The 16532-nt window shown below is 46.2% G+C and overlaps 1 protein-coding gene across 4 annotated transcripts in view; it reads left to right on the top strand.

Annotated features, from left to right (window-relative positions):
- Nucleotides 1-5675, top strand: part of MID1 (midline 1) — a 341814-nt gene extending 336139 nt beyond the window's left edge. For all 4 annotated transcript variants that reach the window (XM_004758816.3, XM_045089287.1, XM_004758815.3 and 1 more), the window contains exon 10: nucleotides 1568-5675. In XM_004758816.3, coding sequence (XP_004758873.1) covers nucleotides 1568-1916 — 349 coding nt within the window. In that variant the 3' untranslated portion in view covers nucleotides 1917-5675. The remainder of the gene's footprint in view (nucleotides 1-1567) is intronic.
- The last annotated feature ends 10857 nt before the right edge of the window (nucleotides 5676-16532 follow it).

Genomic DNA, 16532 nt, shown 5'->3' with positions numbered 1-16532 from the left:
CAGCAAAGCCTTCACAGGGGCAGAACCTGACCCAGCCTCCCACTGGGAAAGGAATCCGGGAAATGCAACCCCAGGATTCTCCCGGGGATGCAGAACCAGATTGGCCAGAAAGAAGAGAGGAGGCCAGGCTGATGGTGGGCAGGCTGGGACACGAGGCTTACCTGAGGATCGAGTCCCTCCTCTTTTTAAATTCAGTGATAGCATGTTCTGTTCGTTTGTCTGTTTTTTTAACACACCACTCTTAAAGTGATTTTATTTTAAATCTAACTTGTTATTTTTTTTTTAAGAGTGTCATTTTCTCAAAGACCAATGAAGTTGGTTTTCTTTTTTTTCTCTCTGCACTGGGTAAGGGACCCTATGTCAGTATCGGCTTAGACTGGTTTCTGCTCTCACATATTAAAGGTTGAGCTCTGAGTCATTTACTCTTTATTAAAAATGATAGGCTTTGCTTATCTTAATCACCGAAATCCTGCAAATGTTAGGGAGGCATACCTCAGCAGGGTAAAAAGAGATTAAGGAGCTTAGAAGACTGTAGAAAGAATTCTTGACTTTTTTTAGCCATTGAGAGTATATTTGGAGTAACTGGGATATTCAGAATTTTTAAAAACGTAGTAAGAAATGTAATCAGAGGGGCTCTTGGCAGTGATGAATCACATACTTTCTGGTGAGGGATGGGGTTACAGAGCTACATTTGCGGCTTTTTAAGTCATCCTAGGTTCAAATTCTGATTCTGGGACTTCTTAGTTAATGTGACATTCGGCAAAGATAATAAAACAGCAGTTACCCAAGATTACTTGCCGTGCCTTGTGCCCCAGATGTCACACATAATCTTCCCTTTACTCCCCAGAATCACCCTCCGAGATGGACGCTGTCCGTGTCCCTGTGTTGTAGATCTAGGAGAGGACAAGGAACTTACACTGGAAGTGAAAACCATTCTCCACAATTACCTGTTGTAAACTGTACTCGAAGTCATGGAAAATGACAGACATGGGGGTCAGCCGAAAAATTCGAAGTAGGTCAGAAGGAGAAGTTTAGGGTTGTGCTATTCAATATGGTAGCCCTGAACCCCATGCAGTTCATTGAAATCATTCAACTTAATTAAAATTAACTAAATTTAAAGTCTGGTTCTTCAGTCTCAACAGGCACAGTTCAAACATGTGGCTCATGGCTACCATACCGAATGGGGCAAAACATTTCATTCATTGCAGAAACTGCTGTGGAACACCACTGGCCTAGAGAATTCATTGTGTGGGCCATGATGCGTGTAAAGAACAAACAAACAAACAAAACCCCAAAGGGAGCGAGACACAGAGTTCTAATTCTCTTGTAATGTCCGAACTAAAAATAGGAATATGAGTTAACACAGCGGTCCATGTCTGCTCACTGTGTCTTTGGGAGGAAGGTGATGAGGGACACTTGTTGTAGGGCCTTCGCCAAGTTTTCACTGAACAACAAGCAGGGAAAACAGCAAATCATGTTTTCGTGACCCCTGAAAACCAGAGAAGAGAGGTAGTGTCCATATGCAACCCGCCTCATGGTTTTTGCCGTCACTGTTTTGTTCGTGCAGGTATGCCATTGGCCTTGCTTACAAATCAGCCCCGAAGCACGAGTGGATTGGGAAGAACTCTGCTTCCTGGGCGCTGTGCCGCTGTCACAACAATTGGGTGGTGAGACACAACAGCAAGGAAACCCCCATCGAGCCAGCCCCCCACCTCCGACGCGTCGGCATCCTGCTGGACTATGACAATGGTTCCATCGCCTTCTACGATGCTTTGAACTCCATCCACCTCTACACCTTCGACATCACCTTCTCGCAGCCTGTGTGCCCCACCTTCACAGTGTGGAACAAGTGCTTGACCATTATAACTGGCCTTCCCATCCCAGACCATCTGGACTGCACGGAGCAGCTACCGTGAGCACCTGGCCACGGGGAGCTGCTTTCTGGGGAACACAAAGGGTCGTGGCCACCATTTCAGGGACAGAGAAAGCACAGGCTTCCAGAGTGATTAAATGTCGCCAAAAAGTGTCCAGAAATATCAGCTAGGATAGGACTCGAAATAGGCGATTCTCCCCTTTTACTGTCTTTTGTATTAAGTACACGCTTTAATAATTTCTTCAAATTTTTCCTGTATTTGCAGGAAAATTTATAGATTATTTATAAAAGAAACATAACCGGAATTACAACTCTTAGACATTATTTGATTTTGCACATTAAGAGGCCCAGAAGTTTACCAGCTCTTTTCAACAAACTTTGTGTCATCAAGGTCTGTGGGCTTGAGGAAAAAAAAAATCTTTTATAGTTTTGTATGCTTATTCACCTCCTCACATCATCGTATCTCATACTGATCCCACCGTGGGTCCTGTTGCCTCGACAGTGCGTAACAGAATATGCAGTTACCTTAAAAATAAAAAATAGTTTCGAACCTGGTAGGACAGCAAACGGGCTTTCTTAGTCTGCTTTATTTTGAAGTGTTTTCAGTGTGATGTCAAAACCATCTTGGATCAAGAGAGAGATTGGAAAGAATTAACTTGGGAATCTGCCATGGCCCAATCTTTAATCGCCCTCTGATGGCTGGTGGGGTCACATTGGACAGAAAGGTTCTGAAGCCTTTGGCCACGTGTGACCTCACCCTTCCCAGGATTCAGGGTTCTGGGAGAACATTAAGAATGAGCTTGCCATTAAAAATAGTCACTTTGAACCCTACTGATGATTCAAAATGTCATAGGCTGATTTGTCTTTGATCGGCAGTAAGATTCTTTTTCATGACCTAAATGTATTTCGTTCTTCCTTTTAATAGTTTCTTTAGGCCTGTGACATCGCTTACTACATTTAATAGCTGTCCTGTCTCCCTCTCCCCCAAATCATTCTTCTTTTGTTGCTGGGGATGAGGAAATTAACGTTTTCTGTTACAAATGGTAGTACCACTTTGAATTGACTTAGCTCTCCAGGACATCAACATGGGGCCCTGACTGTCTCTACCACGTCCAGATATGACTCACCCCCCAAATACTTAATATTTATGAGTTGGTAATGACAAGGGACGTTGCATAAAGTACTCTTTACTAGTATATGTGCCTCAAAAGTTATAAACAGACTTTTATTAAACACATCTCGAAAGATGTAGAGGTCCCTCTGTATTCTAGTATAGTTCACCATAGAATTGTAAAACAAAAAACAAACAAACAAAAAAAAAAAACAAAAAAAGAACAAAACAAAACAAACAAAAAAAAAACAAAAAAATCAAACTCACTATCCCCATGCTGGAACCCGCTCATAGAACCTGCTAACAGAATGTCAGGTGGGATTCTGGGCCTGCTGATCTGGTAAAATGGAATGGTCCATGAAGCAAGGCTTTCATAAGCAACCCTTGGACTTGGACCGGGAATCCAGCATTGGTTCTATCTTGACGAAGGGTGTGACATCTGTAAGTCATTTCATCTACTAAAATATTTATCTGAGCTACTGAGTTGGCCATTTTGACTGAACGGACTGATGGATTTAGGCATTGTTTTTAGCAATTTTGTTTTTAACCAAATCAACACATTATCTCCCTGAGATCCGTCCATAGACCCGCTGTTTCCGCACGGCGCTGTGTGAGCCCCAGCCTAGACCCATGGGCTGCGTCACGCCTGCTTCTGTCCTCTTCACCCCCAGAAGCTCTCCTTTTTCTTAACAGATAGAGTTTATATATTTACTATATTATTTATACCCAGATGAATATTTTGATAGCTACTTAGGACAGTTCCACATCTAAAAGATGGACACCTCAATGGAAAAAAGTTAATCATTCTCTGGAAACTTTTTTTTTTTTTTTTACGGTATAAAAACAACGTGTATTTGCCTTCCCTGAACGAACTGAAAGGGTTGTAATTTTTACATACTGTTTTTGGTAGCTGGATAACGGATATTTTAATGCACTTTGTACACTAACAGGTTTTAAATAAAAGGGTCTAAAACTCAGCTTCTGAGTTTTTTAAAATCATGGTTGCCAGGTACCAGTAAACGCTACAGTTTGCCTTATGATGTTAATGTAAAGCATTTACAAGGACAATATTTCCATGAATATAATGTTTTTCAATACAAAGAAGTTACTACTCGAATTTTCACTGCAAGCCATTTAGTTTTTGTTTTGGCTATTTTTATAAGGACAAGAGGGATCATGTTATAATTTGGTTGTGGAAGTATCACTCTTTGCTAACTTAAAAACCTTGTGGATAGCAGCAGTTACTATTTCCATGTTGTCATATTTACAAGAAAATATGTATATGGTGAAAGGCCACAGTGTTTACCTTCATTACTGTAATGATGTAGAAAAGATTTCCATGTGGATTTTTTTTTAAGTCTAAAAAATACACGCCGTAAACATCTGCTGCAGTACAATTCTTTTAAGTGGACTGGGGTCACAGTATTTTGTTTTCGAGGTCCTGACTTCACAGGAAGCATTGCGACACAGGGGAAAAAGAGATGGCAGTGCCAGTTACATTAATACAGCCAAATTGATGTGGCACCAACCAAGGCTGCCAGGTCTGATGTCGTGCGTGTGTGAAGAGGGCTGTTGCCATCTTGAAATTCTGCGTAATATTTGAATGGGGGCCTGCACCCTTCGTTTTGTGCTGGGCCCCCAAAATTCTATAGCCAGTCCTCATAACAGAACTCAGAAACAGGGTACTTCTCTTCCTGGTGGATACAAATGAAGAAACCTGGATCCAACGTCAAGAGTGGCTGGCCGAGTAATTCAAGTAGGAATCCAAATGGATTAAAATGAGAATGGCATGGGTGAAGATGTTCTTCCCAGCTTGAAGAAAAAGAAAAGAAAAGAAAAGACTTCAAAAACTGACTGCAAATGTTGGTGAGGATGTCTGCTGGAGAAGAGGAAATGGCCTGATGGCGCATGCACTAGTTGAACACGGTACTGAGATAACTGACCCTAAGCTTCCCAAGAACTGAACCAGCGCTGTCCGGTGAACGGGGGATTCCCTTTCGGCTCCACGCACCTGTGCGGTGCCTGAAGAGAGACACACGTGCACGCTCGCCTACCGGTGCTGTTGGTGTTGGGAAGTTGATGATCTGGTCTGCCCTTACCAAATGTTAAAAAGGAGACAAAGACCACGATGATGGGGGCAGGGGGATGTGTTTGAAATTGTGTTTCTCAGCAAGGGGCGATTTGGCAATGTCTGGGAGAGGGTGCTGTTGGCATCTAGTGGGTACAGACCAGGGATGTTGCTCAACAGCATCCGGGCAAAATATCAGTGGTGCTGCGAGGGGGGAAACTTGCTCTTTGGGGCTCTTCAAAACTCTCACAAATAATGTTTTACTGTTCCTGTCATTGGTTCAATGCCCGAGAGCGAAAGAAAAGGGGACACCACTGCAAAACCTTCACTGCAGTGGCTCCTTCACTTTAAAAAATATATATATTTACAAAACCATGGTAAAAGCCTGGAATCTGGAAAGCAGTCCCAGCCCGTGTCCGTGGGAATGCGGGGCTCGGCATCCACAAGGATGTGGGTGCGATCGGCTTAGCTGGAAATGCCCAGCCAACTCTGTAGGCCGCTCCTTTCAGCCCAACAAACGCAGCCCCTGGTACTTGCATCAGGCTGCCACGCCCTCGGTCCTGACTGGTCTGGCCATTGCTGTTGCTTTCTAGTTCAAAATAAAATCCTTTTTGTGGTTCCAAGGCCCTCCGTGTCGCCTCTCTCTGTTGCCTTTTCATCTTTGTGTGTTTTCACGCTCATTGTTTCCACACCTATTTATTCACCATCTGCCGGACTTTTTGAACTACTTTGTGACCTAGAACGTTTCCTTTTAATCCGCAAACCCCGACCAACTATCCCACTTCTCTCCATTCAGAACACAGTTACTAAGCTCCAAAACAGTCCTTAGGAAATTTTTTTAAAAAGAAAAAAAAAAACAATAAAGGAAACCTACACATGAGTGGAGATCCAGAACAAGAATGACTTGATTTCGAGTCTTCTAGAAGGCTTGGAAGAGGTGAGGACAAGGGGGGCTGGAGCAGAGGAGTGAGGCTTTTCACAGTGGAGGCTGCTACACGCCCAGTGGCCAGCCCATAAGTCTATCCCTGACCGCATCCTGTGGCTCCCGGGACTTGACTTTCGTTAGCGGTACAAGCCCTTTCGATGGAAGTCCGCGTGCTGCAGAGTGGCCGTGGGTCTGCAGCGCCAGCACCACCTGCGAGCTGGCGAGTAATGCCCGTTCTCCAGCCCTACCCGCCCCCACCCCCCGACCTCCTCATCAGCATCTCCGGGCGCCGGGCCAGCAGTGAATTCGAAGAGGCCCTCCGGGGGACGGGGATGCTGGCAAAGGTTTGCGAAGCTCAGCTCGGGAGGGCTTTATCCGGTCCCCTATCCCCTTTGAAAATGCACTTACAGCCTGCTTTAGAGGCAGCATGATGTAAGGCGGTCATTCGTAACCCGGCAGAGCATTAAAATCGCCTTGTTTACAAATGCTGATTCCTGGGTCCCCTGCTGGCAGATCAGGGCTGAAAGAAGGTTTCGAGGGTGGCCCAGCACCCTATCCTGTTGACTGAACAGATTCTAAAGTGCCGCCAGTGAATTATTTGGGGGTTTTGCAGGGCAAACTCTGCAGTAACTGCTGCAGTCCGCAGCTATGGAATGAAAGCAGCCCTAGAGAATATGTAAATGAATGGGTGAGGCTGGGTTCCAATAAAACTTTATTTGCAAAAACAGGCCTGGCGCTGCCTTTGGCCCTCAGCATCCTTTTGCTGCCTGCTGCGGTATCAGATCCAGTACTCAACTCACACGGTGCATTCACGATCCCCCTCCCTGAGGGCTCGGCGGCGTGGCTCTGGGCCTCTTAGCTCTCAAGTCCTTTCCACCTTTGAATTACATCAATTCTGAAAGCACAGAACTCGTGGAGTGCGCGTGGAGTCACCAAGTGCTTAAGACAGGGCCACTCAAAGGTTATTAGAAGATTCTTTCAATCGGTAGAGTAGGGCGTGTCAGTTCTAATGATTAGCGTTCCCTCTTTCATAATTTTGACTTGAATCAGCCCTTCTCATAAGTGACAGGTGTGGAAAATAGATTCCCTTTAATAAGAGTTTTGAAGTACATTTAATTTGAACTTTTGAAACTGAACAGACAGCGCTGTAATTAATCACCTTTCAAAGTCAGCTTGAAGGGCATGCCAGACACTCCAGAGAGTGGCCCGCATCTTCCTCTTTTTTAAGTTATTATTTTTAAAAATACACAAGCAGACATGCCGAAGAAGATAGTTGCTTGTGATGATAGTAGGAGCATAAAAAGGGAGACGTGTGCAGCTTACAAAGTCCTCCCTTGAGTATCATTCTTGTGTGGGATGCACATTCAAGAACAAAATTTAAAAATGGGGTTAAGGCCTTATGGAAAACTCTTCTTGTAGCTGTCCTATCTTAACATGGGCGATTTATGGAGAGGAATTCAGGTCTCCCTTTGGATCTTTTTCAGCCATGTTCTCCTGGGAGAATTATAAAAGCATGATTAAACAGGAAGTATAGCAATTAACAGACAAATGTGTCATGGCCAAAACCCAATTACTAATTAAGGAGAGACACAGAAAAAATGATTTAATGAACATTGGTGCTTTTGCACGGTCTGTTTATTCTCAAAGCTTAATTTTTGATTATGGTCATTAAAAGGTATTCAATTTCAGTGAAATATTTCAGTTAATAAAGCTCACAACTTCCCCAGGCTTATTTTCCCTCCAGCTTCTGCCCTCTCGCGCCTCCTATTTTCTGTCAAGCTTCTCACAGGGTGGCTCAGATGTTCCATTTCTAAGAAATCAGAGAGGGAGATAAACCATGAGAGACTCTGGACTCCGGGAAACAAGCCAAGGGTCACAGGCGGGAGGGGGTTGGGGGGCCGAGGTACCCAGGTGATGGGTATTAAGGGGGGCATGTGTTGTGATGAGCGCTGAGCGTTATATGTAACTAATGAACCGCTGAACACATCAAAAACTAATGCCGTATTATATGTTGGCTAACTGAACATGAGAAAAAAAATAATTTAAAGAATCAAAAAAACCCAAAATGTTCATTTCTGTTTCCTCACCTCTCGGCAGACCTCCCCACGCTCCGTCAGGCATTCAGGGCGTCCGCTCTACCAAACCGCGGGCGCTGACGTCGGAAACATGCCTGCGTCAATGCCGACGTCCTTACACATTTGATTGACCTCATCTTGACTTGCAGCAGCTCTTGAGATGTTGGCAGCTTCTTTTTAATCCCTCCCTATGCGACGCCATCCATGCCACCTCCTCTGGCACCATTTTGTGCAGAAGCCTCCCCAGCCTCAGTGTCTCCGTCTGATTTCTCGGCTACCTCAGCCCCTCATGTTGGCCTGCTTATGTGGTCATCTCTTTCGGACATCTGAAGGGCACCTCAAACTCCACATGTCCAAAACCGTGCTCATGCTCTCTCCCCCAAAACTCGCCTCACCCAACCGGTTTCATGAACCCCCCAAACCACAGGTTCATGTCCGGTGCCCTCTTTACCCTCCAAGTCCCATCCATCACCAAATCCTGATGATTTTGTCTCTTAAGTATCTCTCTAATCCTCTCTCCGTCTGCACACACCCTCCAAGTCCAAGTCCAAGCTTCCTGATCTCTTACTCTACAGCTGACTTAACCGGCTAACTGGTCTACCTCTAACTCCACACTGCACCACGCCCCCCAGAGGACGCAGCAGCCAAGGTAATCCTGAAATTGGGTCACATCACACTCAGCCCCGCACACTCCTCCCGCCATTCTCACCCCCCCCCCCGCTCCTGACCCCTACCCCTCGTAGGTTGACTTTAGAACTTTTGGCTCACCTGGGTGGCTCAGTGGGTTCAAGCCTCTGCCTTCGGCTCAGGTCAGGATCCCAGGATGCTGGGATCGAGCCCCGCATCGGGCTCTCTGCTCAGCGGGGAGCCTGCTTCCCTTCCTCTCTCTGCCTGCCTCTCTGCCTACTTGTGATCTCTGTCTGTCAAATACATAAAATCTTTAAAAAACAAACAAATAAACAAACAAAACTTTCCCTGAAGCTCTCATGCAATTCCCGTAAGATTCTCCACGGTCCCTGTGTATTTCCCCGGTGCCATCTTGGAACACCCTCCCCTTAGTCTCTGCATTCTGGTCACACCGGCACAGAGCTTTACTCCCCTCACCTTCTTCCCTACCACTAACGTTTCAGATTACTTCTCAAGCCTCATTTCCCCATGACTCTTACCCCGATCCCCCTGTCTGAGCCAAACTCCCCTAATCTCATAAAGCAATTCCTAACATTTGTCACAGTTGGAAGTTAGCATGTATTTAAGTTTCATTTACTAATTCTGTTCCTTTCCCCCCACCTCACTAGACTGTAATATCCCCGAAGTCTGAGGCCAAGACTCGCTTAGTTCAATGTTTGCCATGTAGTATGTCCTCAGTAAATATAGAGTAGAATTCTGATTTCTCATGAGTGTGTTCTACTAGAAACTTTCTCTTGAACCTATAACATCCACTATTCTCCCTTTTAAAATTTTTTTTTATTTTAATTCAATTTAGTCGATATATAGTGTATTACTAGTTTCAGGGGTAGAACTTAGTGATTCATCAGATGCATATAAAAGCTACTGATCATTCCATCCTGCGCCCATCACTCAGTTACCCTGTCCCCGACCCACCCCACCTCCAGAAACCCTCAGTTTTCTCCTAGAGTTAAGAGTCTCATGGTTTGCCTCCCTTTCTGTTTTTCTCTTATATTATTTTTCTTTCCCTTCCCCTATGTTCATCTGTTTTGTTTCTTAAATGCCACATATGAGTGAAATCATATGTTATGTGTCTTCCTCTGGTTGACTTATTTTGCCTAGCATAATACCCTCTAGTTCCATCCACATAATTGCAAATGACAAGATTTTATTCTTTTTGATGGCTGAGTAATATTCCACTGTCTGTGTCTGTGTGTGTGTGTGTGCGCGCGTGCACCCACACACACTGCATCGTCTTTATCCATTCATCTGTTGATGGACATCTGTGCTCTTTCTATGTTTTGGCTGTTGTGGACATTGCTGTTGTAACATTGGGGTCCGTGTGCCCCTTTGAGTCACTATTGTTATATCCTTTGGATAAATACCTAGCAGTGCAATTGCCTTGTCATAGGTAGCTCTATTTTTTAACTTTTGAAGAACCTCCATACCATTTTCCAGAGTGGCTGCACAAGCTTGCATTCCCACCAACACTGTAAGAAGGTTCCCCTTTGTCCACATCCTCTCCAACACCTGTTGTTTCCTGACTTGTTCATTTTAGCCATTCTGACCCATGTAAGGTGGGATCTCATTGTGGTTTTGATTTATATTGCCCTGATGCCGAGTGATGTTGAACATAAGAGCTGGTATCCAAAATCTATAAAGAACTCATCAAACTCAACACCCCCCAAAAAACAAAAAATCCACTTAAGAAATGGGCAGAAGACATGAACAGACATTTCTCCAAAGAAGACCTACAAATGGCTAACAGACACACTATTCTTTTCTTAAAAGACTTACCTTAAAAAAAAAAAAGAGTCCTTTGTATTTGCAGAAACCACAAACAGTACAGAATAAAAAATCACATCAAAATGAAAGCTAGAAAATCTACCTTCTAGCAAATTCCATTCTCTCTTTATAGTGACCACAAATAATCAGCAAAAATAAAACCTTCAATTTGGGCAAGTAAATCGCCCATCCGTGTCTCCTGTACCCTCCTGCCCAGCTCCTGTCCCTGTGTTGTAAGTCTGCGGTTGTACTGATGTATGTCTCACTTGCCAGCTCAGCTCATCCCACACTCCAAGACAATCCAGATGCAAATGAAATGGGCTCCGAGGTATCACTGTGGACCTAAGCCTTGGAGAAGGTCCCCTCTGACCTCGGTGCCCCATCTCCTCTGTACTTCCACCCAACTTCCCAGAAAGCACAGTCTCTACGCCCTTCCACGGTGTCACAAGAGTCCCCGCCTCCTTCCTCATGTCACCCGGTAGCTGGGCTCTCTGTCCTTGTCCTCCCTCGGACTTGCTCTCTGGTGCCTACACTGAACTTCCCAGGCAGGCAGAAGCCCTCCACATGGAGTTTCACCCAATGCCTGCTTATTCAGCTTGGTCTCACGTCACCGACGGGGTGCTCCTGCCTGCTTCTTTGTATGGGCTGATTTCTCTGGTTTCATTACCTCAGATTCTCCTCCCGTGTTCCCAGCTCTGCTACCTCCCAGCCCCTTTAAAAGAACTGGTCACGGGGCGCCTGGGTGGCTCAGTGGGTTAAACCCCTGCCTTCAGCTCAGGTCATGATCCCGGGGTCCTGGGATCGAGTCCCGCATCGGGCTCTCTGCTCAGCGGGGAGCCCGATTCCTCCTCTCTCTCTCTCTGCCTGCCTCTCTGCCTACTTGTGAGCTCTGTGTCAAATAAATAAATAAATAAATAAATCTTTGAAAATGAAATAAATAAATAAAAATAAATAAAAGAACTGATCATGTCCCTATTTCCCAAAGACCGTAGATCAAGAGCCACGCCAGGCTCAGCCCTCCTATGCCATAACCACTCTATAAAAAACTCATTTTCAGTGAGAAAGACAGAGATGGGTAAAAGTGCCGGGACGGCCGACGAGGTCGCGTGGAGCCCTGCAGTAGCTATAGTAACAGCAAAGTCGACTTCCAAGCAAGGAACCTTTCCTGGGAGGCGGCGTGTTTAATAGGCAAAGATTCTTACTTTCTTTCCCTCCTGTGCCCATTTTCTCTTTCCCCGACCAGAGAGCGAGAGCGAGAGCAAAGACAGGGTCAGCTGGGGCAAGCAAGGCCCGGCGTCGGGAAATCTGGAGTAGGCCCATCCCGAACCGAGCTGCCTGTGCAGCCCTGCGGTGGGGTCCGTTGCTTTTCGGAGTCTGTTGTCAGCACCCGACGAGTAAGTTACCGCAGATGATGACAGAGACGAATATTCTCGGTTTCGATCCCCATGTCAAGCCTCGGGTGAGTCCGTTCTTGGGGAGGCTCGTTCAGAAGCAGCCGGAGACCCAGACAAGAATAAACGTCCAGCCCGAAGCCCGGAACAAGGAGCCCCACCAAAGCCTCCGACCCCCGGCCCCCGGGGAGCCGGTGCGCACAGACAGGGGTGGGGGTGTCCACGCGGCAGCATCTGTTATCGGTTGCCTCTGGCTCCCTCCCCGCATTCCAGGCCTGGCGCGCAGGACATCCTGAAACGGAGACGGCTGCTGTTGCGGGGGGACGTTTGAAACCTTCCAATGATTGACTGGAAGCCGACGTGCAGGGCATGAACCCTGAACCCCGGAGTTCACGGGGGCCCACCAGCCTGCAGAGCCCAAGCCCTTGATGCCGCCGGACAGGCAGTTCTCATTAAGCAATGCCGCGGGACCTGGTGGCAAAACCGTCAGGCCACCAGCCCTGCACACGCCACCCCCCCCCGCCACCCCCCTACCCTCAGGTTCCATTTCTAGGCCCTGAGGTGCCTGTATTTTTAACATTTCCCAGTCAGTCCATCTTTTCTTGGCAGCACTGATCCAGCAGTGCTAACATTTGTTGAGCAGGGGATGAGGTACACTCGTCCTCACAGATGGCCACGTGGGAAACATCCCAGGCACGGAGGGCGGCCCAGGGAGTCAGGCCCAAGAGAAGCTTCTGGACCATCACAGGAGCGCCACTCCGAGCTTCTGTCTGAATGAGTTGGGAGAGTGACTGCACACGCCGGGACAGCACCCGAGACACAAACGTGGAACAGTTCTTCATGCCGTCAGATGCAGCCGTCAGAATCATCCCCAGCGCGGAATGGCCAGGCTTCACGTTGCAGAACAACTGGGCTACGGGGCGATTGACGTCATGTCACCTTCAGAGTTCTGGAAGGAAGCAGAGTGGCCGAGTGCTCACATGCCTTGTGAGCTGGGGGAAAGTGAGGAAGTTGTTCATTCTTGCTAATTACAGTCTGGGTGTCAAGGTCTCCTTTTCAGTTTAGGCAGGACATTATGAAATTCGTTTGCCTACGTATTTGGGGTCTGATGAGATTGCCGAGTACAATCTTGTACCTTCATGGAGACAAAGGACAGGAAAGCCGGTCTATGTTGGATGTTTTTTCCTTAAACGCTTCTTCGTCCTGTCCCTTGTTCTGTGGCTAGTCTTTGGATGCCTGCTTTCACCGGCGCTCAGTCCTTCCTCTAGCTGTCCCTTCTTGAAAGCGGGAGTTCCCCACCTTGGCGCTGTGGACATTTGGGGCAAGACAATTCTTTGTCTTGTGGGATGCTCAGTCACATCCCTGCTCTTGGCTCCTCCCAGCTGTGACAACCAAATGTATCTCTGGACACTGCCAAATGTCCCCTGGAGGAGACAGTCACTCCTGTTTGAGAACCGCTGGCCTAGACCAGTGCTTCAATAGTAACATCGACATCACATGATTATAACATTCTAATGTCACATATGTTCTTTCAAGATACCATTCCTTCTGTCCACAGGACCTTCTCATGTCACCTTCCTACAATGTTCTATCCCTTCCTCTCTGCTCCCAAGCCACTGCGTCACTTGCGGGGTGACTGTCAATAATGTGGCCATCACCCTGCTCATGGGTCAACGTCCCCGGTGTGCGCAGGCTGCTATCAGTAAAGTCGGGAGAGAGCGAGGCAGGAATGTGGGAAGAAGAAACACTTCCAGCTTTTCCCTGGATCTGGAAGCTGCCAATAACCACACACCCAGGAGATCTGATTTGAGGTATCTGTGGAATTCAGATAGAAGGAATTTTTGTACACTTGCTGATAATATTATACAGATTACTATTTACAAAAAAAAAAAAAAAAGGAGTGAAGTGACAATGTGAGTTTTAAAAGATACTTGAAACGAATTTACTTAAGTTCTCATGATATTTCTCTGCATTGCAAAAATGGATTATTTCTGAGTAGCCCAGGAAATCCTGGCCCCTCACCGTGTACATCAGAGCTCCAGGGAAGACCCCCCCCACCCCCCGTCGCGGCCACACCATCGCTCTGTTGTCCTTACATTAAGCCTCTCCTCTCAAGGCTAACTTGAAAGGATAGTTTTGGGTTTCTGGTTTTGTTTTCTTTTTGCTACCAGATGGAAATGTATTCTACAGAGAATATAGGGGGCCGCTTTTTGAAAGAATATGGAAACCCCCAAACCTACCATATTTTCTCTTTCCTTCCTTTCTTCCTTCCCTACGCGATTCAGGAGAATCCACAAATTTCTGCCTTTCTTCCCCTGGTGGATTTTTTCTTCTCTCAGGACTTAAGCTCCCTGAAGGTGGGCATTGTGTTTGTTATCTGTTCTTATCTCTGGTACACAAAGCAGTCGCAGTCGCTAGTTTGGTGCATATCTCCAGTGGATGTTTGCTACCAAAAGGAAGGAAGAGAGGGTTTGGGGGAGGGAAGGAAGGAGCGAAAGAGGGAGGAAGAAAAATTGAAGGAAAAGAAACAAGAAAAGCAGGGAGGATGTCGGTGTTAGATTTATGTAGGACGTACTGTTTCAAGATCGAAAGAATCACATAACTGTTGCTTGGTTTCACCTGCTCTCACGGGCCGCCATATTGCCCAGAAGTGAGTCGTGCTTCTGGCCTCCAGCATCTCATGCAGAACAGAAAGAAGCAATGTGTGGGTTTAGATGATCTAAGAGATCCGATTGAATGAAAAGTGACAGCGAGAGAAAATAAGCAACTGTAACTAGTCAACAGATGCCCACATTTTCGAGTTACACACATTTCCATTAACTAATATTAGACAGGAGGACAGAGCTTCCGCTATGGAGCCATGAAAGACAAACAGAATGAGAATGAAAGAACAGGCTTCAAAGTCTTCCAATCCATTCCCATGCCCTTCAAGCAAAACAAAACAAAACAAAAAACAAAAACCTTTTAATTTTCCTTTTCTACAGACTTTTGATGGCAACTCCACTTCTTGAAAGGTCCTCTTGATACCACATCAAGTTTTCAGCTCTCAAATTTAGTCCATTTTCTCCAGTCTGGTCATGTGTATCGATTGAAGAAAATTGTGAAAAATATCAAAGGGTGCGAGGGAAAAAGCAAAGCAAGATAAATGCCCCCGGTGTTCCAGGAATCATTTAATCAATGAAATATCTCATTTCTGAAAAAAAATTCATTTCTACTACATGTGGCTGGGTGGATCATTTTGCCTCTACATCCTGACTCAAGCCCTAATTCTGAATTCACCATTAATGAGAAGTGTTGTATATTTTTGAAGTGTGTTTAAGTCTTCTATTAGGACATGGGCCAAAAGGCAAGGTTCTCCAACTCATTAACCTGCTCCATAAACTTTAAACCGCTGTTTCCTACGGGAGGAAAACAGACGTGGGGATAGAGTTACTATTCTAATTCTTCCTTCTATTTCAAGACCGGTTTATCCCCATTTCATCTGAATGAAAATTGCTTGAGAACGTTTCCTCCCTTGTGCAATAAGCGGCTTAACAATTTAATTCTGGTTAAGAAATCCTATTGCTTCCATCGGTCAAAGATCCAGAAGCCAAACAAAAATTAAGAACCAAAGGAAATGCGCCCTGATGGCGTCGAGAGTCCCACGGAGGGCGCTGCCAATCAGCGGGCCGGATCGACCCTTCCGACCTTGTAACTCTGAGCCGAGCTCCCTCTGGCTTCGGCAGTGGGAAGGAGGAAGGAGTGTGGTCACGGCGCCGTGTTTGCCCACAACCTTCTCCCAGCCATTTCCTTCCCAATGAAGAAAGGGAGCCTTCGGGTTCAGTGTGTATGAGTTTCATTTGTTTTTCCACTTCAGGATTATGATCTTTGGCTGGGAATTTGGGAATTCTGCTTCTGCAGGCCTCAGCCTGAAAGCCATCACTTCTCCCAACTTCTCTAGGCGGGAGCTGGCGTCCAGGCTTCCAGCGGGCTCGCAGCCAGGGGTTTCTGCTCTGCTCAGGGAAGCCTGCTCTTGGAGGGGGGCTGTTTTCCCGGGGCTGGGCCCACGCCCACATTCTAATGACAGGCTGGAGCCAAGTGCCTTTGCTGATTGGGAAAGCTACATGCTTGCTTGGGGCTTTTTAGTCATAAAAAGCCTTTGCAGGCATTGTTCCGGAGCTGTTTCCACCTTGGCCTTGGGATCCTGAGCTAAATAGTCTGCACACTGTTATCAATGGTCAAAATACCCCACCAGTGTTATTGTAGGGCTCTCCGGTGTGGTCTGACCTTGCACAGAATCAATAAAAAACATAACCTCTGTCTTGAAGACCCTGTACCCTGAAAGGCTGGCAAAAGCATATGCAGATATGAAAGCCGACAATCAATCATCGACAAACATCTGAAACGTAGTAAAACCTTGTTAATCCACTGTTGCCGATCCCAAATAGCATGTAATTCAAAGCAACTGCTGTTCCTGTCCTCCATTGTTCTTTCATGGAAATATGACATAACTCAAAACTGGCGATGGGATGTTTCTTTTTCCAGGTCCCTGGCATTTCAAATGTTCTAATTGTATGTGCACCGTTCAGTAACGATTTTCCTACGTCCACCAATTGAGTTCTCTCTGAGAAGTTTCACCGTTGCGACTCCAAGGCAGTC

The sequence above is a fragment of the Mustela putorius genome, unplaced genomic scaffold (assembly GCF_011764305.1).
Source record: "Mustela putorius furo isolate JIRA1106 unplaced genomic scaffold, ASM1176430v1.1 tig00003836_pilon_pilon_pilon, whole genome shotgun sequence".
NCBI classification, from domain to species: Eukaryota; Metazoa; Chordata; class Mammalia; order Carnivora; family Mustelidae; genus Mustela; species Mustela putorius.
This window is presented reverse-complemented; position numbering and strand designations above follow the sequence as displayed.